The 24728-nt window shown below is 38.3% G+C and overlaps 1 protein-coding gene across 8 annotated transcripts; it reads right to left on the bottom strand.

The window, feature by feature from the left end:
* Positions 1 to 1588: 1588 nt before the first annotated feature.
* On the bottom strand, positions 1589 to 16280 carry LOC107858645 (telomere repeat-binding factor 1). Of its 8 annotated transcripts, none has more exons than XM_016703397.2 (7): positions 15973 to 16278; positions 10865 to 11029; positions 10436 to 10650; positions 7465 to 7549; positions 6675 to 6758; positions 4443 to 4789; positions 1589 to 1948 (listed from the first exon to the last, which is right to left on the bottom strand). In XM_016703397.2, coding segments are annotated over exons 2-7 (882 nt in total). In that variant the 5' UTR covers positions 11015 to 11029; positions 15973 to 16278; the 3' UTR covers positions 1589 to 1947. The 8 variants fall into 8 exon arrangements, with proteins under 8 accessions (XP_016558883.2, XP_047262470.1, XP_016558879.2 ...); XM_047406514.1 differs by having other exon boundaries at positions 10865 to 11083; positions 15947 to 16277; XM_016703393.2 differs by having other exon boundaries at positions 10865 to 11083; positions 15973 to 16277.
* Positions 16281 to 24728: the final 8448 nt, after the last annotated feature.

The raw sequence follows: 24728 nt of genomic DNA, 5'->3' as shown, positions 1-24728 counted from the left end.
GCAATTAGGGGTAATATAGACGAAGCACTAGTCGAAACCATAGACAGACATGTCATCTATTTTTTTAACTAAATATTATTAATTTTTTAATACATAAATGACTTATAATAATTAATTAGGGATGATATAGTAAATTACGATTAAAGCAGCTGAAACAAACGTCATAAATATCTATTTTTTTAATTAAATAATATTAATTCTAATATATAAATGACTTATAATAATTAATTAGGGGTAGTATAATAAAAAATATTATTAATTTTAATATATAAATGACTTATAATAATTAATTAGGAGTAATATAGTAAATCATGGAGCAATCACGGGTAATATAGTAACTGACAAAGCAACTGATTTTTTAATCAAATATTATTAATTTTTTAATACATAAATGACTTATAATAATTAATCAGAGATGATATAGTAAAATCACGGTTAAAGTAGCTGAAACCAACGTCATAAATATCTATTTTTTAATTAAATATTATTAATTCTAATATATAAATGACTTATAATAATTAATTAGGGTAATATAGTAAAAAAATGTTATAAATTCTAATATATAAATGACTTATAATAATTAATTAGGAGTGATATAATAAATCACAGAGCAATTAGGGATAATACGGACATTTCATCTATTTTTTAATTAAATATTATTAATTTTTTAATACATAAATGACTTATAATAATTTAATTAAATATTATTAATTTTTAATACATAAATGACTTATAATAATTAATTAGGGATGATATAGTAAAATCACAGCTGAAACAAACGTTATAAATATCTTTTGACTTATAATAATTAATTAATTCTAATATATAAATGACTTATAATAATTAATTAGGGAAATATAATAAATCACAAAGCAATTAGGGGTAATATAGGCAGACATGTCATCTATTTTTTTAATTAAATATTACTCCCTACGTCCCAAATTATGTGTCATCATTTCTTTTTTAATCCGTCTCAAAATAAGTGTCATCTTTCCTTATTTGACAACTTTTTAAAGGCACAATTACCCTTTAACCCTTCCCACTTAATTAAAAAAAAAAAGATATTGACACATTTTTTTATAAAGGATAATTTGGTAAACTTTACCAAGTCTTCCCTTATTTCTTAAACTCCGTGTCCGGTCAAATGATGACACATAAAATGAAACGGAAGGAGTATTAATTTTTTAATACATAAATGACTTATAATAATTAATTGAGAATGATATAATAAAATCACATTTAACGCCGCTGAAACAAACGTCATATATATCTATTTTTTAATTAAATATTATTAATTCTAATAAATAAATAACTTATAAAAATTAATTAGGGATAATATAATAAAAAATATTATTAATTCTAATATATAAATAAATTATAATAATTAATTAGGAATAATATAGTAAATTACGAAATAATTAGGGGTAGTATAGTAATTGATGAAGCACCGGTCGAAACCAGTGCTTCTATTTATATAGAAAAAAGAAATTAAAAATTCTGTGCTTCTAATGTAAAAAAGAAGTATTATGCCCAATAATTCTTAGCAGTATGTGGACTCAACATATGAATGCTCCAGCGACCAGCAATATCGATACACACCTCAAATCACAACAAAATCAATCATTTTCGAATCGTAGAGGTCATCAAAATTTTGTGGATCAACAGCAATTCAACAAAGCTCATTTTGTACCAACCACTTCAGACCACAAAACAGAATATAGGGTAAAATGGTACTGATCTTTTAAGGATATACAAATTGCTTGTCAACCACTAAAAGAGGACTTCTAAACTACTCTTGCCTATGAACTTCATATGATCTTAATGCTATATTTAAGATCACTTGCAATGAAAAAAATCTCCACATTTACAACTCTATCAACATATTGAACAATAAATTGCCAACTGTACTGAAAATGAAAACCCTATTGGTGGATCCAGATAGTGCCATCTGCATAAACAAGGGAAAGATTTTATAAGTACATGATAATACCTAAAAGCAACTTAATTAAGGGCTTGCCGTAAAAAAATATCTTAAATCAAGTTGAAAACCCTTGGTTGTGGTACACCATATTGACGAATTTTTCGGTAAAGATAACATATTGAGAAACTTCGGAAGTACATAAATAGAAGGGGCCGAAATTCAGAACCTACAGAAGTGAGCACAACATAAATTAAGCAAATGTAATAGAATTTTAATATGATGTGTGCTAGTAACACTTCAAACAGTATATCACAATTATATTGAAAACTTACAGCAACATCATGAAATTGCCTATCCACTATGCAATATGGAACAACACTATAATACTAAATGATGAGTCAATTTCTAATTCAAGCATATGCGAATTTAGCAAGTTGGCCTTCATGCAAGTTTGTATTTACCTGTGTGCTCATGCACAAAGAAGAGCATTTCACGTTTTCTTCAATTCCTTGCAACAAAATAGTCATTTATACTACAAAACCCCTAGTTTAGAAAAAGTTCTATTGCAGTTAACAAAATTTCAGAAAATGATTCCTTGGGTAGACAAGGGGAGTTGGCCTAATTAAATTACATTTAAACATCAAATGATTACTTAGCTAGATTGCACACAGAGAGACAGAGATTTAAACGAGTAGATAGTTGAAAGAACTAGTGCTCTTGTTTCCTCCAATTGGACAGGGATGGTTTAAACTTGATGGGGTTCAAACATTAAGGTTTTTAACACTGAACTAATTTTACTTTCTCAATGTAGGTACACTGAATGGAACAGTTACAGCTCACCGAGGACATGACCCTAGATAGGAAGGTTTGGAAGATGCGAATTACGGCAGAGGATTAGGGCCAGTTCGGGTCGCTAGTGTAGGGAATTAATTGGCGGGGGTGTATTCCTGTTATGATCCTGTATTCAGTGTTTCGTGTTCCGTGTTCCATGTTTATTACGAATCTGTGTGCTTTCCTCTGCTTTATATTCCTGCATTCCTGCTTTACTCTGTTTTATATTCCCTATGGGTGCCGTATTTATGTTATGTCATCTGCTGCTGTGCTGTACTATGTGTTTGTGTGATATCTCGTAACTTGAGCCGGGGGTCTTTCGGAAACAGCCTTTCTACTTCATCAGAGGTAGAGGTATGGACTGCGTACATCTTACCCCCCCAGACCCCACTAAGTGGGAATACACTGGGTTTGTTGTTGTTGTTGTTGTTGTATGTAGGTACACTGAACTAATTTTACTTTAAAATTATGGGTTCAGATAAAGTATCTTCTAAACTTTTTGGTGGGTTTTCATAAACGCTCACACACACACGTCTACGCTCCATGCAAAAAATACTGGATTTATATGAACTCAGTACCTAAGGGTTGCATGTGCTCTGCAAGCAGATAAGGTGCCATAATTTGTCCAAGGAAAAACATTTGATAACAATATGATTTTACAGTCTGACAGCAATTCACCTTACTTTGCCATCCAAGTGTTAAACTTGGTTTAAATTAATTAAAAGGTATGCAGGAGAGCATTAGCTTAAGTGACTATGAGAAAAAGAAACCCAGTGTAATGTAATCCACAGATGAGGTTTGGGAAGGTGGTGCATGTGCAACCTTGCCCCTACCCTGGGAAGGTAAAGAGGTGGTTCCCGATAGACCCTAGGTTCATGTAAAACATAACAAACTCAAGTATGGAAAGAAAATTCAGTACTGAAGAAATTATGCCAAAGATTAAAATGATATCTACACTAACTTAATAAATTTCTTGTAAATTATGCTTGTAGGTCTTAATAGCAAATCCGCAGTTCTTTCCCCTACATTATTAGAAATTTTGTATATAAATAATTAAGAAATGGCATTGACAAACACAGTACCAACTACCTGAAATGGAAAAATATCACAGAATCTATATATAAGGTGGCGATGAATACTAGAATAGTGTATTTAATTTAATTGTATGGGATATTTCTGTCCAGAGGCATTGATCTACCTATGACTTTTAGACAGATCTACATTCAGTCATAAGTTACTGGAATTCCACTTTATCTCCAATATATGACGATGCTTCTGATGCTTATAAGTACTAGGTGCTCAAGGATATAGGTGTCACACTTTCACGTAACTCATATTAGGTAGACTAATTGTCTTTAACCATTACAGTGAAAATTGTTGAAAGCAACATAAGAGTTTTAAGAAGGGTCATAAATTACATATGATATGTGTGGCATTTTGCACCAAATATTTACCAAAATGAAATATTTTTATTAATGTTAAATATTTTCTCGGACTTGAATTTTAATATTTCTGACAATCAATAACTTTTCCTTTGTCAATGATATTTTAGCAGTTAGAGAATCACCTTCACAGCATTCACTTGATAATACTATGTTTTAGAGAACTAACGGCTCATGGTTCATCGTGACGTTAGAAAAAGTCTTTCAACAACAACGGCGATAAGTTGACTCTTAAAAGATTAGCTTACCAGACACGGATAGTTTGATGCTGCAATGCCTTTGATGCTACTTCAGCAAAGCACTGTGCTGCCTCTGCCTCTGCTTCACACTCCTCTGCAATCCTTGCTGCCCGTTCTGCTTCAGCAATTGCAGCTTCAGCCTCTGCAACTGCTTGTGCAGCGGCTGCAGCAGCTTCCTCCGCACTCATGCTCTTCATTTGCTCCAAGTCCGCATCAATCTGAGCTTTAGTCAGTATTCTAGTTTCATTCTTTTCTACCACAGTGGAATCAAGCTTCCCACCCATAAGTGAAGAGAAAGAGCCACCCTTGGCATCAGATGATACTCTACTCGGTGCAATTCTGTAGTAATGCTTTACCTACCAATGTGGATGGAGGTGTCAAGATCGAAGGATACAGAACAGACAAGCATATCTAAAATTGGGCTGTCCAGTGTCCACATCATAGAATTTTTTAAAACCTCCGAAGAAAAGATGGAAATTTGATCATTTACCCATAACAATGTTTGTTTGGTCCCCTATACAAAAGAATATAAATAAACTGAACTTTAATAATGTTAATTCATGTATTTAATGTTCGCAATTGCACATCAACAGAAGAATTTTACTCCGCAACCAACATCTGTGATTCCAAGCATTGAAATTTGAGCATTCTTTATCAAAACTCTAGGCAAAGCAGCCAAGACCTTAGTATGAGCTTTCATTTTCTTGAATTCAAGAATATGCATTATGATTCAGGAAAGAATAAGAATAGCATCAACAACAACATACCCAACAATATACCCAGTGTATTCCCACAAAGTGGGGTCTGGGGAGGGTAAAGCTTACGCAGTCCATACCACTACCTCAGATGAAGTAGAGAGGTTGTTTCCGATAGACCCCTGACTCAAGATAGATAACAGAATAACAAACAAAAAAATATAAAAATAAACAACAAAGTGGGATAACACATTGCTAGATAATAAAAGAAACAAGACACCGTCAGAGTAATAATATAAAATATCTATTCGAGATCACAAACATCATCAAACACTATGAACAAGAAACTACAGGCACAGACACAAACAAATCACTCCTCCCTACTATTACGAACGCACTCCTACCCACTAACTTTCTATCCTAATTTGTGTCCTCCACACCTTCCTATCAAGGGTCATATCCTTCGTAAGCTATAATCGCTCCATGTCATGCCTAATCACCTTCCTCCAATATTTCTTCGGCCTACCTCTACCCCGCTTAAAACCATCCATAGCCAGCCTCTCACGTCTCCATACTGGAGCATCCGTGCACCTACTCATCACATGCCCGAACCATCGCAACCTCACCTCCCGCATCTTGTCTTCCACCGAAGCCACTCCCACCTTCTCTCAGATAACCTCGGTTCTAAGCCTATCTCTTCTGGTAAGTCCACACATCCATCTCAACATCCTCATCTCTGCCACCTTTACCTTTTGAATGTGGGAGTACTTAGCTGCCCAATACTCTGCTCCATACAACATAGTCGGTCGGACTGTCACTCCGTAGAACTGACCTTTACCCTTAGGAGGCACTTTCTCATCACAAAAGACTCCCGAAGTGAGCCTCTACTTCAACCACCCCGCACCAATACGGTGCGTGACATCCTCGTCAATCTTTCCATTCCCCTGAATCATAGCCCTAAGATACTTGAAACTATCCCTCTTTCGAATGGCCTGAGAATCCAGCTCCACTAATACGTCAGCCTCATGCGTTGAATCACTGAACTTACATTTCAAGTACTCTGTCTTAGTTCTGTTCAACCTAAACCCTTTAGACTCTAGGGTCTTGCCAAACCTCCAACTTATCATTAACTCCTCCCCGGATCTCGTCAATTAGTACAACATCAAAGAATAAGAATAGCATCACAAACAAAAAAGAATAAATTCATACATTTCATTCTCTCGCTGGCTTACACCTCCCTCGCTTAGGCATGACGTGATGCTAAAAATGGAGCTTAATGTCAGAATAGAAGCGTGATGTTTCATTCTTGACAAGGTAAATCACAACATCGCTTCGTTAAAATTAATTCTTACCAACATTCTTCATGATGTAATCGACGGACACTGCCACCTTTTAGTTACAGTTTTGTGAAGTGTGGGAAAAAATAGCCAAATATTGACAACAAAAAAAATACAACAAGGGGCAATTCAATATATGAGTTATGACACAGTTTATCTTAATTCTCCCCAGTAATCACTAATCATGATCTACTGCTGAGGTTGATTACCTTTACCAGTCTTCCTTTTTCAGTCAATGCCTTCAAATTTGTTGCCAACAATTTTTCAAAGTGTGGAGGTGCCGCAAAGCGCTCCTTTAAACAAAACAAAAGAAACTACTGAGTTACAGGCATCTAAAAGTAATGAAAAGAATATACCAGCATTTACAAGGTTCATACACTTGTATCATCTTAAGTTAAACTAAGGGTGTATTCTATATGAAGGAAAACATTTTCAGAAAAAGTTTTCCAATTTTCCAATGTTTGGTTGGTCGATATTTACTCTAGGTAAACAAGCTCCTAAAAAATGAGGGAAATGAGCTCTCTAATGAGCGTAGGGAAGACAAGCTCTACTAGTGACATTCTACATTTAGTGTCCTCCTTGCCCTCCAATACACCTCATCTTCACCCCCCCCCCCCCCCCCCCATAGTTCTCATCCCCACCATCCCACCCACCACCTCCCATAGTATTTGTCTAAATTATATACAAATGTTTTTAGCATAATAGCTTTTGCTTACCTGCTGAACACGAGAAAATAAGTAGAAACCCACTCATTTTCTTAGAAACATTTTTCAAGAGAAAATTTTTCATGGAAAACATTTTTTTTCATACCGAATACACACTAAGAGTAAAATAAATAAGAAGAAAGCAAACTATTTTCTATGGAAAAAAAAAAAAGTATAAACTGCACTTAAAACTAAAGAAACCTTGCCCAGTGAGAACTCCAACCTTTATAAGCAAATCTTAACCTCTCAAAAAGAAGCATAAGCATCAAATATACTCAAAATAGGAGGAAATTACCTCTATGAAAGAAGAAATTGTATTCCGACTAGATCCACGTGGTTCCTTCAATTTGACTATTGCCTCCAGTATAAGATCATCCAATCTACAACCAAAGAAAAAACAGCACAAGCTTGATATATTGTAATGCAAAAGGCAAGTTGCAAAGTGGGTGAGTACTCTTGAGAAGGGAAAAAAAGAGGCAATTGTAGAACTTAATTACCTGAATTCCAAATTTGTTATTATAGTTTCACATTTTGACCAAAAGATATAAACCGATAGATTATTAAAAATCTAAATCACATAATTGATGACAACATCTATCCAAGGACTTAATAAGCTTTCAAAAGAAGTAAAAATTAAGTACAGGAAAAAACAAATTAGTGGAAGAGGACAAGGAATCTAACCCATACTAGCAGAGAGCACGGAAAGGAGAGATTTGAGCCTTGATGTCTATGTTAAATGAAACAACACTATTCTTACATGACGACTTGTGCCAACAATATCACATGAAACTTCCAATGAAACAAATCAACCAATCAATCAACTACAACTCAATTTCGATAAGTTGGGTTCCATTATCTGAATCCTCTATCCACTGCACTCTATTCAGCTCATATTCCGAAAATCCAACATACCTAATCTATTTACGGGTTGCCAACCTACTGCAACCGACAACCTTTATCCAAGCTAGAGAATGTTTATGCTATATTTACATAATTACACCGACAGAATCTGCAATCACACAACAACAACAACAACAACAACAAACCCAGTGTATTCCCACTTGGTGGGGTCTGGGGGGGTAAGATGTACGCAGTCCATACCTCTACCTCTGATGAAGTAGAAAGGCTGTTTCCGAAAGACCCCCGGCTCAAGTCACGAGATATCACACAAACACATAGTACAGCACAGAAGCAGATGACATAACATAGATACGGCACCCATAAGGAATATAAAACAGAGTAAAGCAGGAATGCAGGAATATAAAGCAGAGGAAAGCACACAGATTCGTAATAAACATGGAACACGGAACACGAAACACTGAATACGGAATCATAACAGGAATACACCCCCACCAATTAATTCCCTACACTAGCGACCCGAACTGGCCCTAATCCTCTGCCGTAATTCGCATCTTCCAGACCTTCCTATCTAGGGTCATGTCCTCGGTGAGCTGTAACTGTTCCATGTCCCGCCTAATCACCTCACCCCAGTACTTCTTCGGTCTACCCCTTCCCCGTCTAAAACCATCCAACGCTAGCCTCTCACACCTACGGACCGGGGCATCCATGCCCCTCCTCTTCACGTGTCCGAACCATCTCAATCATGCTTCCCGCATCTTACACTCCACTGAAGTCACACCAACCTTCTCCCGGATAGTCTCATTCCGAACTCTATCCCCTCGGGTCAGTCCACACATCCAGCGCAACATCCGCATTTCTGCCACCTTCATTTTTTGGATGTGGGAGCTCTTAACTGGCCAACACTCCGCTCCATACAGCAAGGCCGGACGGACTACCACCCTATAGAATTTGCCTTTAAGCTTGGGCGGCACCTTCTTATCACACAGCACCCCCGATGCGAGTTTCCACTTCATCCATCCCGCCCCAATACGGTGCGAGACATCCTCGTCAATCTCACCGTTACTCTGGATCACGGACCCGAGATACTTGAACTTATCCCTCTTCCCTACCTCCTGTGCTTCTAGCGTCACTCCTACCTCATTCTCCCGCCTCACGTCATTAAACTTACATTCCACATACTCTGTCTTGGTTCTGCCCACCCTGAACCCTTTGGACTCCAGAGTTTGCCTCCACAACTCTAATTTGTCATTCACACCCCCTTGAGTCTCATCTATCAGGACTACATCGTCTGCAAAAAGCATACACCACGGCACCTCCCCTTGGATACGCCGCGTCAACACATCCATTACTAACGCAAACAAAAAGGGACTAAGAGTAGATCCCTGATGCAATCCTGTCAGGACAGTGAAATGCTCTGAGTCTCCTCCCGCCGTCCTCACCTGGGTTTTCGCTCCCTCATACATATCCTTAATTACTCTGATATATGCCTGCGGTACTCCACTCACCTCCAAGCATCTCCAAGAATCTGCAATCACACAACTGACAAAAAAATAGAGCATCAAATAAAACAAAAACCTCAGGCTCTATGATACAGAAACAGCAGATGTTTCAGCTTGAAGCACCATTCCTTATCTCAGTTTTGCAAGATTTCTTCCCCAGAAAGAGGAGCCCACATTTGATTCCAGAGGTAACAAGGAAAGAGATGTATAAGAAGCCGATTGTTGCGCGAGATACCAATATAGCAATATGAACTAGGACTGCAAGTATCGATGATAACAAAAAACCAAGTTGGCCACTAAACCTTTTCTATAACAGAGCCAGCTGACTTCCAGAACTAAATGGTTTATATTAAGTTCCTTACTAAAAGGTACTTGGGTAAATATTTTATTAGATTACATACAAATATCCTTATGATAAAAAATTAGTCTCTCCGTTTCAATTTGTTATTCAAGAGCACAGAGTTTAATCTTGTGATCTTAAATTAGAGATGTGTGTGAGTACCAAAATGAGCTTTGAATCTTCTGGTCTTAAATATGTCAAGTAGGATGTTGGGTGTAAAGAGTTACTAAATACAGAAAGCAGCATTCGCTTTTAAACAAACTAAAAAGAAAAGTAAGACAAACAAATTGAAATGGAGATATTAACTGTTAAACATGAAAAGTTTATCTCAAAATATGCTTTGATTGTTTATTTCTAAAGGTTTGAGTGCTTCACCATCACAAAGTTTTTGTTAGATATCTTATGGAGTGCAGAATTTTTATAAAAAAGTAATATCAGAGTCATATAAGTCATTAAATAAATAAAAGTATTTTTATCCAAAAGCTCCCAGCACAACCATCAAGACCAATTGTACAGAATCCAAGATTTGAATAAGGAAGATCTAAGTGAATCAGTAGCTTAATAACCTTGTAAGAGGTTTCTTAGAGCCAACATCCTTCAGCACTTCACCAGACGATGCAAGAGGTTTAGCATCAAGAGCTTCTATATCATTCTCACCCACAGAGCTAACCAAGTTGTTGTCATCGTGCTTCGGTGCAGGCTGAACACTTTTAGAAACAGCCCTTCCTCGATGCCGAGATCCCCAACCACTAGCCATGACATGTAGATTCCTCCATTTATCCTGTCCAAGCAAAACTAAGCCCATCAAGTCAACTTTTACAAACCAAAACAAGCCAGAAAAATGAAGGGGAAAAAAAAAAAGCAAAACCAGCAGAAGAGACATTGCAGCAATGCATCAACAATGTTACTATGTGAATTTATGACATACTCCAGCTGGCTAATAAGCTTCCAACAGAAGGAAAGTCAAGATTTGATAATATAGTTGATTCTGCTACCTTCAAGTCCACATTTGAACGAGAGCGCAACACAACAGCAAATTCTGGATCTTTGAGAATAGTGCTCCATTTGCCAACTCCATACTTTGCTACACCAGCTTTAAGGGCAGCTTCTTCTTCTGCTGTCCACTTCTGCTTTGGTGCACCCATTAATAGTTCTGACAACTTTCTGACAATGAATACAGGAGTTGAGCTCTCCTATCTAGAGAAGCAACTTCACTATTCAAAAAAAAAAAAAGTTGAGTTTTGAAAAAAGAAAGTACTAATGCCATTGCATAAATTATTCAAAGAACCTTTAAGACTAAAATCTTCACAACGAAACCACACTTTAAAACTACAAAATAGGAAGTGTTTGTTCTTTTACCTTACTTTTCTTCTAAATGGATCATCAAAAGAAAAAAGAAAAAAGAAGAAGACAACCCAGAAAGTGTGAAATTGCTCCAAAAATGTTGTGTCTCTATCATCAGTCCAAACAAACAATCAAATATCAACAAAAAAAGTAGGTGAAATAAGCCTTTGGGCACACACACAAAGTAAAGTTTTCTTTTCGAGTAAGAGAACTTCTCTTACCGTCAAACTTTTTTAACAAAAGAAGATATAATCGACAGTATAGTATAAGACTTTGCCAAGCTTAAATTAGTACAAACAACAAACAAACAACAAACCCAGTGTATTCCCACCTAGTGGGGTCTGGGGGGTAAGATGTACGCAGTCCATACCTTTACCTCTAAAGAAGTAGAAAGGCTGTTTCCGATAGACCCCCGGCTCAAGTCACGAGATACCACACAAACTCATAACAGAACTAGATTACATAACATAAATACGGCACCCATAAGTATTAGAAAACAGAGGAAAGCACACAGATTCGTAATAAAACATGGAACACGGAATCATAACAAGAATAAAACCCCCACCAAGTAATTCCCTACACTAGCGACCCAAATCGGCCCTAGTCTTCTGCCCTAATTCGCATCCTCCAGACCTTCCTATCTAGGATCATGTCCTCGGTGAGCTGTAACTGCTCCATGTCCCGCCTAATCACCTCACCCCAGTACTTCTTCGGCCTACCCCTACCCCGCCTAAAACCATCCAACGCTAGCCTCTCACACCTACGAACCGGGGCATCCATGCCCCTCCTCTTCACGTGTCCGAACCATCTCAATCGGACTTCCCGCATCTTGCACTCCACTGGAGTCACACCAACCTTCTCCCGGATAGTCTCATTCCGAACTCTATCCCTTCTAGTCAGCCCACACATCCAGCGCAACATCCGCATTTCTGCCACCTTCATTTTTTGGATGTGGGAGTTCTTTAACTGGCCAACACTCCGCTCCATACAACATGGCCGGACGGACTACCACCCTGTAGAATTTGCTTTTCAGCTTGGGCGGCACCTTCTTATCACACAACACCCCCGACACGAGCTTCCACTTCATCCATCCCGCCCCAATACGGTGCGAGACATCCTCGTCAATCTCACCGTTACTCTGGATCACGAACCCGAGATACTTGAAACTATCCCTCTTACATACCTCCTGTGATTCCAGCTTCACTACTACCTCATTCTCCCGCCTCACGTCATTAAACTTGCATTCCACATACTCTGTCTTGCTTCTGCTCACCCTGAACCCTTTAGACTCAAGAGTTTGCCTCCACACCTCTAATTTGTCATTCACACCCCCTCGAGTCTCATCTATCAGAACTACATCGTCTGCAAAAAGCATACACCAAGGCACCTCCCCTTGAATACGCCGCGTCAACACATCCATCACCAACGCAAACAAAAAGGGACTAAGAGTAGATCCCTAATGCAATCCTGTCAAGACAGTGAAATGCTCTGAGTCTCCTCCCGCCGTCCTCACCTGAGTTTTCGCTCCATCATACATATCCTTAATTGCTCTGATATATGCCCTCGGTACTCCACTCACCTCCAAGCATCTCCAAAGCACCTCCCTGGGGACTTTGTCGTAAGTCTTCTCCAGGTCGATAAACACCATGTGCAGGTCCTTCTTCCTTTCCCTATACTGTTCCACCAACCTCCGCACCAGGTGAATTGCCTCCGTCGTCGAGCGGCCAGGCATAAATCCAAACTGGTTTTCCGAAATAGACACTATCCGTCTCAGCCTCACCTCGACCACTCTCTCCTAAATCTTCATAGAGTGACTCAATAACTTAATCCCCCTATAGTTATTGCAACTCTGGATGTCACCCTTATTCTTATAGAGAGGGATCATGGTACTCCACCTCCAAGCCTCGGGCATCTTTGCCGTCTTGAAGATTTCATTAAACAATCTAGTCAACCACCTTACACCAGCCTCTCCAACGAACTTCCAAAACTCCACCGGTATCTCGTCCGGCCCCGTCGCCCTACCCCTTCGCATCCTGCGAACAGCCTCTCTAACCTCTTCTACCTTAAAACGTCTACAATAGCTAAAATCCCGACACTCCTCTGAGTGCTCCAGTTCCCCTAACACAATAGCTCTATCCCCTTCGTCATTCAAGAGCCTATGAAAGTACGACTGCCATCTATTCTTAATGTGGCCGTCCTCCAACAACACTCTACCGTCCTCCCCCTTAATGCACCTCACCTGATCGAGGTCACGACCCTTCCTCTCCCTAGCCTTAGCGAGTCTAAACAACTTTTTCTCCCCTCCTTTCCCCTGTAACCCTGCATACAAGCTCTCAAAAGCGGCCGTCTTAGCTGCCGTGACTGCTGACTTAGCCTCCTTCCTAGCTAGCTTGTACTCTTTTCTGTTTACCCGCTTCTCTTCTTCGTCCTTACTCTCAACCAATTTAGCATACGCCCCTTTCTTGGTCCCCACTTTCTTCTCCACCTCTTCATTCCACCACCAATCCCCCTGATGATGCCCGGCCCGGCCCCTAGAAACACCCAACACCTCACTTGCATTCTCCCTGATGCACCTAGCCACCCTATCCCACATACTATCCACGTCCCCCCTACACTCCCACACCCCCATTCCCGCCAACTTCTCCCCTATCTCCCACGCATTCACTGGCGTCAAACCGCCCCACTTAATTCTAGGTCTACACTCCTTACTCCTCCTCTTTCTATTCTTCTTTATACCCAAATCCATAACCAAGAGCCTATGCTGGGTCGAAAGATTCTCACTCGGGATGACCTTACAGTCCTTACACAACGCCCTATCCCCTTTCCTAAGCAACAAAAAGTCAATCTGGGTCCTGGCTATCGCGCTTCGAAAGGTGATCAGGTGATCGTCCTTCTTCGGGAAGCCCGAGTTCACCACCACCAGCCCAAAGGACCTCGCAAACTCCAATAGAGTAGCCCCCTCTTCATTTCTCTCCCCAAAATCAAAACCACCATGCACATCACCAAAGCCTCCCGGTAATGCCCCGATGTGCCCGGGGAAATCTCCTGCTACAACAATCTTCTCCGAGCTAGACACGCCTCTCACCACCTCCTCCAAAGCCTCCCAAAACCGCATCTTCTCCTCCCTCTCCGATCCCACTTGCGGCGCATAGGCACTACACACGTTCAGGGTAACCCCCCGAATGACCAACTTAATAGTCATCAACCTATCGTTGATCCTCTTCACCTCTACTACCTGACCTCTAAGCTCTTCATCTACTAAGATGCCAACTCCATTCCTACGCCTCTCGCTCCCAGAGTACCACAGCTTGTAACCATCCACCTCCCTAGCCTTAGGCCTTACCCACTTGGTCTCTTGAACACACGCAATATTGATCCTCCTCTTCTTAAGAATCTTCACAAGCTTTATGGACTTACCCTGAAGAGTTCCTATATTCCAAGACCCAACCCTCAGCCTACCATCACTATCCACACGCCCTCCACTACCCCCCCGCGGCCAAACCTTGGCCTCCCTCCCACTCCCGCCCCTTCCTCATCCCCCGCCCCCACCACGGCCCCACGCCTCAACCCCCTCAGACATGACCCTATCCAACCATTACCGCCCACAGCCACAACTACACGAAAGTATCAGAAAATATAAAGATATAAACGATGGTAGTAGCAAAGCAGCAGCAAGAAATACAAGGCTCACACAAATTCAAAGGAATAATCCAGGAACAAAACTAAACTCAACTAGAGAGCAAACACCACTGGACTCAACACCCACAGCCCCAAAAACAGATTCCCAAGCCGATAACCCAATCCAAAGCTACTGCCTGGAAGGATAGACTTTTACGCAATACTGACAAGTATTGTAACTGAGTCGGGCAGACCAAAAACCGTCAACTATGTTATCAAAGGTGTATACAAAAAAGAAGATTGAAAAAAAGTCCAACCAGCACTAGCAGTATATATGCACTTAGTAGAAGGAATCACCAGGAATTGTCTAAATAAAGGTTGGGAAAGCTAATTTGTACCATGACGGTGACATATGCTCATGTAGCAAGGATTTTAAATGCCATTTAGGCATAGCAATAATCACATTTACAGATGACAGAAACAAAAAAAGAAGCACAATTACAGCACACAGCCAAAAAAATGAGGTAAATGAAGAAACATAACTTATCAAATTATCGACTAGAATATATCTAAGTGATCCACCTCAGATTGAATGCTAAACACATTTTTCCTTGTCCTACTACTAGCTTTGCACCAGTGGAACGTTAACTTCAAGGCACTTGCAGTCATACTTTATGCTTTAGTACCGATAATTAAAACTCGATTTCATGACAAGTCTTCAATAGAGTTGCAGCATAACAATGACAACCTTTTCTAGCTCAGAAATAAACTACTTAGACCACAATTCGTTAAAACTTCATTGATCTCTCATTTAAAACTTGTGAACAATTCCGAATTCCATTCAGCATGCTTCGAATACTTTAACAATGTGATTCATCCCCGAACTTACGAGATATGTTAATTCCATTTTGTTTCTCATACAAAGCGCAAGGCGATGATTTTATCAATTGTTATATCCAATTGAACTGCTTTCAGCTAATTCAAAATCAGAACTCAGATTTGTTAGCAAATTTAGTTTAAAATTTCAAAAAAAATAAATCCAAACACTTATATATGCACCGAAAAAAAATGTAATTGTCAAAAAGGAATTGAAGTTTCTAGAGAGGAAAATTCGCCTGGATAATTCCGTTATGTGTCATACCGGAAGAAATTCCCGGCGGCGGAGTTTTTGACGGTGACAAAAGTAACTCGCCGGCGATGGTATGTTACGCCATTGTTATCCTGTTAATTTGACAAAATCAGGGTGAATTCAATTCTGCAATTGGATATATGCTTATGCTGGCTGTTATGTCGTTTAATGGTGGAGATTGGCGATCGGGTATTTGTTCTTTACGACCGGAGATGAAGATGATGTCGTCGTTCATAATCCATGTGCCTGTGCTTGATGTTGATTAATGAATTGGAAACCCTAGGGACAAAAAGGACATTTGCAAATAAACCATGTGAATTTTGCAAATAGAGCACTCAATTGTTTTGTATCCACTTTAGTGCCCTACTAAATAAAAAACAATTTCAATCACAAAATTTTGCATCAATAAATAAGTAAAAATTACGTATATACACAAGTTAACTATTAGTTATTACAAAATATCTCTATTTTAAAAAATAATTACAAATATTCCATATTAATTACATAAATTCCTTTCTTTTTACTGCTTCTCTTTCTTCCTTCTTATACATCCCAAACCACGTATTTTGTTCCAACATTATGCTCCATATTTTTTGCCTAAAATTTTGCTAACGTGATTTGGAGGTTTTAAATTTCTTTCACTTATAAAGTATTAGTTGATCAAATAATTAACTTCATCACTGTCTTCATTTAAATCAATTTTTTTTTATTTTTCCAATTCCTTCCCCTTCTCAAGCAAATCATGATCCGGCGAGCATAAGTCACATTTACCTTTCTATGTCCCTTTGAGTTATTAGTGCAAATCATCTTTTCATTATAGGAGCAGGTTGATTCCAATTCCCTTGAAAATAAAAAGAATTATTTTGGAGAAACCAACCTGAGTTCGCGATCCCTCGCCGTCGCCACTACGTCTGAGGAGCATACAGAGAGTTTTTCGATGGCGGAGGTGAATACTGGGCTGGTTGTTGGGATTTGGGTTGGCCTTCCTGTTACTGCACATTGAGTTGCTAGAAGCTTGAATTTATGCAAAGTAGCCATTTTTTCCCCTTGCAATTTGAGGCGAAATATTTCTATAAGTCACATTATACTTTAGAAATTTACATTATACATTAGAAAATTTACATTATATTACTTTTATATGTTGTTGGTTTTATAGTCATATTATACTTTAGATATTTACATTATACATTACAAGGGTATATTTTTTTATAATACTTTGTTTACTTCAGTAAATGATTTCTTATACACAAATACTTTTTTATAATACTTTATGGTGATATATTTTGATATATGTTAGGTATATTATACTTTACAATTGTAACCTTATACAATATAATTATAATACGTATAAATCAACTATATTAACCTCATGTATTTATGGTCACAATATACTTTAGATATTTACATTATACATTAGAAATTTTACATTAGATATTAATATTCATGACATCCTTATAATATGTATAAGGTTCCATTATATATTTAGAAAGCTTATATTTTACATTAATTTTCATGATAATTTTATACATAGACGTACTATGTATAAGATGCATATATACATGTTGAACTATTGTATAAGGTTATCTCTTTTGTTTTTGGCAGTCTGCTGCTCCCTTTTTTTTCGTTGTAACTTGATTTTTTTGTGATAGTTCTGATAACTTTGCAAATACATATTATTGTCTTAGGGCATGAAATATCGTATTGACAAAGTTCTGGCTCACTCGTTGCATATTGGTAGCTCATAAAACCGGAAATTTAAAGAAGATATAAAAATTTATTTTGGGGAAGAAATTATTTGGGCATTTAGAAATACAATCTTTGGTGTTTTCAATTTGAATTATAGTTACTATTTTTAAGGTTCCACAAAATCTATACATTAATTATTGTCGCTAATTAAGTTAGATAATAATGGTGTCAGATTTTATTTTCTTAATTTTAGGCAAAACGATTTACCTCATATGTTGCACCAATGTATAAGGTAAAGCGACATGTATATGTACTTTTCAAAATCTGGGAGAGAGAAACTGAATGTGGGATTCTATGTAATTACTTTTATTTAAGGTGAGATTTATGTTGTTTATACAATAAAGGGAAAAGGCATAAATATGCCACTGAATTATCAGAAATGACTCATTTATGCCATCCGTTAAAAGTTGGGCTCATTCATGCCATCACCGTTATAAAATTGGTCCATCCATACCATTACTTTTTAACGGTGGTTTTCTAAAAAGTTGCTTTGCCACGTGGCCTCTTATTAGAGGTCCACGTCATTTTTAAAAAAGTTTTGATCCATTAAGAAGAATTTACCCACACCCAACCTATCACCTTAACCCACTTCTAAATTTAGAAGGAATTTTTAGGTATTTTCCTAATTAAAAGTTGTGGTCCTTCATTTATGTGGTATTCTCTTCGTCCTAGATTATGTGATGATGTTCTGATTTCGAGAGTCAAAACAAATTAATTTTTAATCACAATTTATTCATTTGCCATTTTAAATTATTGATTATTCTAACCTATATTATTTTAAACGTAGTATTCAAGTGTATAAATTTCATGTTCGAAGACTAAATGATTATATATATGTTTAAATCTAGGGTCAAAATTAAGAGTAATATTAAAGTGGGTTAAGGTCATAGGTTAGGTGTGGGTGAATTCTTCTTAATGGATCAAAACTTAAAAAAAAAAAAGATTAAATTGTTTTTAAAAATGACGTGGACCTCTAATATGAGGCCACGTGGCAAAGTAGTTTTTTTGAAAACCACCGTTAAAAAGTAATGGAATGGATGGACCGATTTTATAACGATGATGGCATGAATGAGCCCAACTTTTAATGGATGGCATAAATGAGCCGTTTTTGATAGTTCAGTGGCATATTTGAGCCTTTTTCCTACAATAAATAATGTATATAACAACTAAATTTGCATGGCCATGCTCAGCACAGGCCCAATATATTAATTTGTAAGCAAATGATCGAGGGGAAGGTATTTAAGTTTAGCGGATTAACCAGCTGATGTATCCACATTAAAATTTTAGGAAGTCAGTCTCAGGTCATTTTAGCCTTTTATTTCAACAAATTTCAATAGATTGATCGAAGTATATCTTTGCCACTGAATTTCTTCTCCAACTGCAAGCTTTTGTTAGTCTGTAGGGCACATGGATAACAACTTTCCTGTTTACTCTTGATAATTTCCTGTATCCAATCTCAGTGCCCTTCACTTTACACTGCCCCCACGCACACGAATTCGTTTCACTATCTTGTTATTTGAGAGCTTTGTATTAGCAGGCTGGCGGGCAAGCTCATACCTTCAAAGAATTCAAGAAAATGATCAGATTCAGAGTCAGGAATGCAATCAAAATACAAAGATTTACATAATATTTTATCCACATAATATTCAAAAATCAAAGGATAAAAGCTTGGTTTAACACCTAGTTCCGCAGGTCACGGGAAGATGACTTTTTCAACTGTCATATATCCAAATCCGCAGGTCACCGGAAGATGAATTTTTCAACCATCATATATCCAAACACTACATATTCATTCTCTGCTCCTTTTTTACTCGAGCTACATCATGTTAAAGATTATGTGTAGGACTAAATATTCTTCCATTCCACTAGTTCGATGTAACGCCCCAAATCTGGTACCCGAAATGCTACACGATGCTCATGACCCCGAAGGACCACAAGCTAACCTATGACTGATATCTGTACCTGTATACTGAATAATACGAAAACATGAACTAAAAGGCCATAAGGTTCACATAACTGAAGTAAAACATAATATCTAAACGGGGTATGAAATACCCAAAACAACTGAAATAATTGTCTGAACATAATAGTCTGGAAAGCCTCTAACTGACTGAACTATCTGAGTAAAGAGTTGATGGGACATGTCCCCAACTAACTCTAACTAATAAATTAATTAATGAGATAATAGAGAAATAATCATGTCCTCGAAGGATGATGACTCACTGCTAACTTTGACTGCTGATATCTGAAATCTACTGATGCTTTGGAGCTATGGTATAAGACACCATAGCGCAAATGCGTTAGTACTTTGAATGTACTGGTATGCATATGAGGTAGGCTGAATGCATGGGGTTTATATGCATGAACAATACTGGCTAACTGACTAATATGAACGTGAGAATACATGCATACATACATAGTAACTATATCTGAAATCGTGATAACATGAGTATGCTGATGACTAACATGACTAATGACTAAATTCTGATAACTGATAACATGAGTGGCTGTATCTGACAGTCCTGAATCTGATGGAACTAGCTGAGTTTCGTACTATATCTGAGTTGACTGTATTTGACAGTCTTGAATTTTGAAGAACTATCTGAGTTCTTTTACTGAGACTGATACTGAGACTATGGAAAGTAGTCATCTTACCGACATGCCCCAAATGACGCATTATAGCTGAATTGGTGTCCAATCTGTGCCCTGATTGAAAGGGTGTCAATACCGCGCCACTGGTAAGGACAATATGTGAGTGACCCTAATATAACAGGTAACTCTAATGAGAACGGTGGGAACCCTCATATAGCAGGTTAAGCCACCTCATCTACCTTCATATAACAGGCTATGATGTCTCAACCTATGCTAGCTACATAGTTCTGGAACGCAAGGATTGCTTCTAAGAATCACACCCTCATATAACAGGCGAGTTCCCATCCTTGGGTTCGCTCGGTGCTAATTTTTACTCCCATCTAAATAGACACTGAACATGATTTACTGAATTGAACATGAGCTGAGTTACTTAATTTCAGTGACTGATAAAATACTGCTGATATCTGCCAACTGACTGAGTTCATGAGATGATAGGGATTTCTTGAGTCATAAGACTGCCTGAAGTCTAAGGATTAATAGCTTGATTGTGAGTATCGTGAAAAAATGACATGGCTCTAGGCACACAGTTAATGTTTTGGGTACAAGTACCCCCAGAACTCGGTAGAAAAAACTGACAAAGCATGACTTGCTTGAATACATAATAATCACCATAATGCATTTACTGAAGTATTTCATCAACCATGTGATAGGCATAAGCTTGTACATACATGGGGATTTCATGACAACATGCTAGTTAGGTACTTTTCCTTCATTTAGGCATTAAATCAAACATATTGTAGGCATGGTACATGTAAACATCATTGTATAATAATTAAACATCATGGTCACATTCTAATTTCATCATTCAAGAGTTTAGTCATAGATTTGCATGAATCTATATCTATAATAATTAAACCCACATAGAAATTAGCACCCAACATAGAGTAGAATTCAATTTCTCATTTATCAACATGAACAAGAACAACCTAATCATGAAATCATAAAGAAAATTCATAACTTGAAGTTGGAAAAGGGATTCTTGGACTTCATGAATGAAAGGAGTCCATGAATGAACACTATGCATATCTGGGTTAAGATTCTTGATGTTCTTGAACTTGAAGAATTAGAAATCCCTTAGTTCTTGAAGAAGATTGGATTTTGTTCTTGGAGATTAATGTTTGAGAGAAACCTCAATATTGGTTGTAAAGTAATAAAGAACTAAATGGCTAAAATTAGATATAATTGGGTATATATAGGTGGGTGGTAAATGACCAAATACCCTTTTAAAAACAACTTTAATTTGCTGAATTAGGACCTGCGACGGTGGGTACGATGGTCCGTAGCTGGGTTGACAATCCGTCGGCCCTGACCGTCGCTTTTAGGTAGAATGGGGTCTCACTGTTTTGGCTGCAACGGCTTGGGCGATGGTCCATCGCAAGTTCGATGATCCATCAACCTGACTGTCGCACCTTATCCAGAAGGTGGCCTCACTGTTTCCCTTACGACGGCTCGAGCGACGGTTTGTTGCTAGTTCGATGGTCCATCGGCCTGGGCCGTCGCTCCTAGGAAGAAGGTAGTTCTCACTGCCTTACTGTGACGGTCGTGGGCGACGGTCCGTTGGCCTTACCATCGTATTTGGGCAGTTTTACTACCTTCTGTATTTTGGCCAAAACTTTCTCCTCCGATGTCAAATTTTGACGAAATTGGTATCATTGGAAAGCTAATTCAATTTTTCATATGACAAAAAATGAAAGTCTTAAAAATACCACGTTTACAAAAGTGGATTTATCTTTCAAGGAAAGTTTCTAACATTTTTGAGACGATTTCAAGCTAGGAAAAAGTATGGGGTATTACAATATCTCCCCCTTGAGAACATTCGTCCTCGAATGAAACTGAGAGTGAGGGGAGAAGATAACCGACTTACATACAAAACATAAACAACTGGAACATAATTTCATGACTGACGTGACTGATAACTGAACATATCATACTGAACATGCATATCTTATGCATGTGTAACTGATTCATGAATGCATGACTGGGTGTTCTGATGAGCTAAGTTTCTCACAATGAGAATACATGTCTGATGTATAATTATATATCTGAGCTGATACATGAATGCATGATTGAATATGCAATGGTATTTAATACTAAGTTTGTGATGAACACTGAACATGAAACTGGGTAAGCTTAAGGAGAACTATTACCTTGAGCTTGATCTGAGTCGAGGAGAAGAGGTAAGGATACTTAGTACGTATGTCTGCTTCTGTTTCCCAAGTAGCTCCCTCGACAGACTGATTTTGCCAAAGAACTTTAACTAGAGGGACTTCTTTGTTCCTTAGTTTATGAGTCTGATAGTCTAGGATTTCAACTGGAATCTCTTCATAAGAGAGGCTATTCTGAACATCGATGCTCTTAATAGGGACTACAACTGCTGGGTCACCTATACATTTCTTGAGCAAAGAGACATGGAAGACTGGATGAACTGAGGCTAGATCTGAAGGCAAATCGAGCTCATAAGCTACCTTGTCAAAACGACTGAGAATCTTGATGAGACCAATATATCGGGGACTGAGCTTTCCCTTCTTGCCGAATCTCTTCACTCCCTTTATGGGAGATATCTTTAGATAGACATGATCACCGATCTCAAACTCAAGATCTTTTCTACGAATAACTGCATAAGACTTCTGTCGACTCTGAGCAGCCCAGAGTCTTTCTCTGATCAACTGGACCTTCTTTAAGGCATCGAATACCAAGTCAGGCCCTATAACTGAGGCCTTACTAACTTCGAACCAATCAATTAGAGATCTATATCTCCTACCGTAGCGAGCTTCGAATGGAGCCATATGAATACTGGAATGATAGCTGTTGTTGTAGCAAATTCAATCAAAGACAAGTGGTCATCCCAGCTACCCTTAAAATCAATTGCACACACCCTTAGCATATCTTTTAAAGTTTGAATGGTCCTTCCTGCTTGACCATTTGTCTGAGGATGAAAGGTTGTACTAAGATGAACTTGGGTACCAAGACCAAACCCTTTTGGAATGCTTTTCAGAAATGAGAGGTGAACTGGGTACCTCTATCTGAGATAATAGATAGAGAAACACCGTGCAATCTGACCAACTCCCTAATGTAGAGTTTGGCATAATCCTCAGATGAATATGGGGTATGGACTAGAAAAAAATGGGCTGATTTGGTCATTCTATCTATGATGACCCAAATTGAATCATGCTGATGTTGAGTTCGAGGCAAACCCGTCACGAAGTCCATGTTCACTTCTTCCCACTTCCAAGTAGGAATACTGAACTCTTGTATAGGACCACTAGGCTTCTGATGCTCTATCTTAACCTGCTGATATGTAGAGCACTTAGCCACATACTCTGCAACATTTCTCTTCATCCCACTCCACCAATAGATCTTTCGCAAGTCGCGGTACATCGTTGTGGCCCCTGGATAAATAGAGTAGCGTGTACCATGCGCTTCTGGAAGAATTTGCTGCCTTAAGTCATCTACACCTGGAACATAGAGACGACCCTGACAGCGCAGACCACCATCTCTCCCTTGGGAGAAAACCTCTATTTTCTGATTCTGAACTGACTCTTTTAACTTGACAAGGATGGGATATCTATCTATCTTTTCTTTCACCTTGGAAACTAGAGATAATTCTAAACTAATCTGAACCCATATATCACCCTTATCTGTATCGACTAAGCGAATGGCTAGTCTGGCAAGTTGATGTACTTCCTGAGGTAACTTCTTCTTACTGTCATCCACATGAGTAATACTACCCATAGACAGTCTACTGAGAGCGTCGGCCACTACATTAGCCTTTCCCGAATGATAGAGGACACTCATGTCATAATCTTTCAAAAGCTCTAACCACCTTCTCTGACAAAGATTGAGATCTTTCTGAGAAAAGACATATTAAAGGCTCTTACGATTCATGAACACATCTACATGAACACCGTATAGATAATGCCTTCAAATCTTCAAGGAAAATACTACGATGGCTAACTCAAGATCATGAGTAGGATAATTCTTCTCATGGGGTTTAAGCTGTCTGGAGGCGTAGGTTATGACCTTACCATGCTGCATGAGGACACAACCTAAACCTACTCTGGATGCATCACAATACACTACGAACCCAACTGAACATCTGGAAGAGCTAGAACTGGAGCTGAAACTCCTGAAAACTCTTTTCGCAAGGATCCGACCACTGAAACTTAACTTTCTTCTGAGTCAATCTGGACATAGGGGATGCAATAAAAAAAAATCCCTCAACAAACTGTCTATAATAGCCAGCCAAACCCAGGAAACTCCTAATATCTGATGGAGAGATAGGGCGAGGCCAGTTTCTTACTGCTTCGATCTTTTGAGGATCTACTCCAACGCCATCTCCGGAAATGATATGGCTAAGGAATGCTACTGAC

The sequence above is a fragment of the Capsicum annuum genome, chromosome 2 (assembly GCF_002878395.1).
Source record: "Capsicum annuum cultivar UCD-10X-F1 chromosome 2, UCD10Xv1.1, whole genome shotgun sequence".
Lineage (NCBI taxonomy): Eukaryota > Viridiplantae > Streptophyta > Magnoliopsida > Solanales > Solanaceae > Capsicum > Capsicum annuum.
The sequence above is the reverse complement of the archived record's forward strand: the minus strand, read 5'-3'. Positions and strand labels throughout refer to the sequence as shown.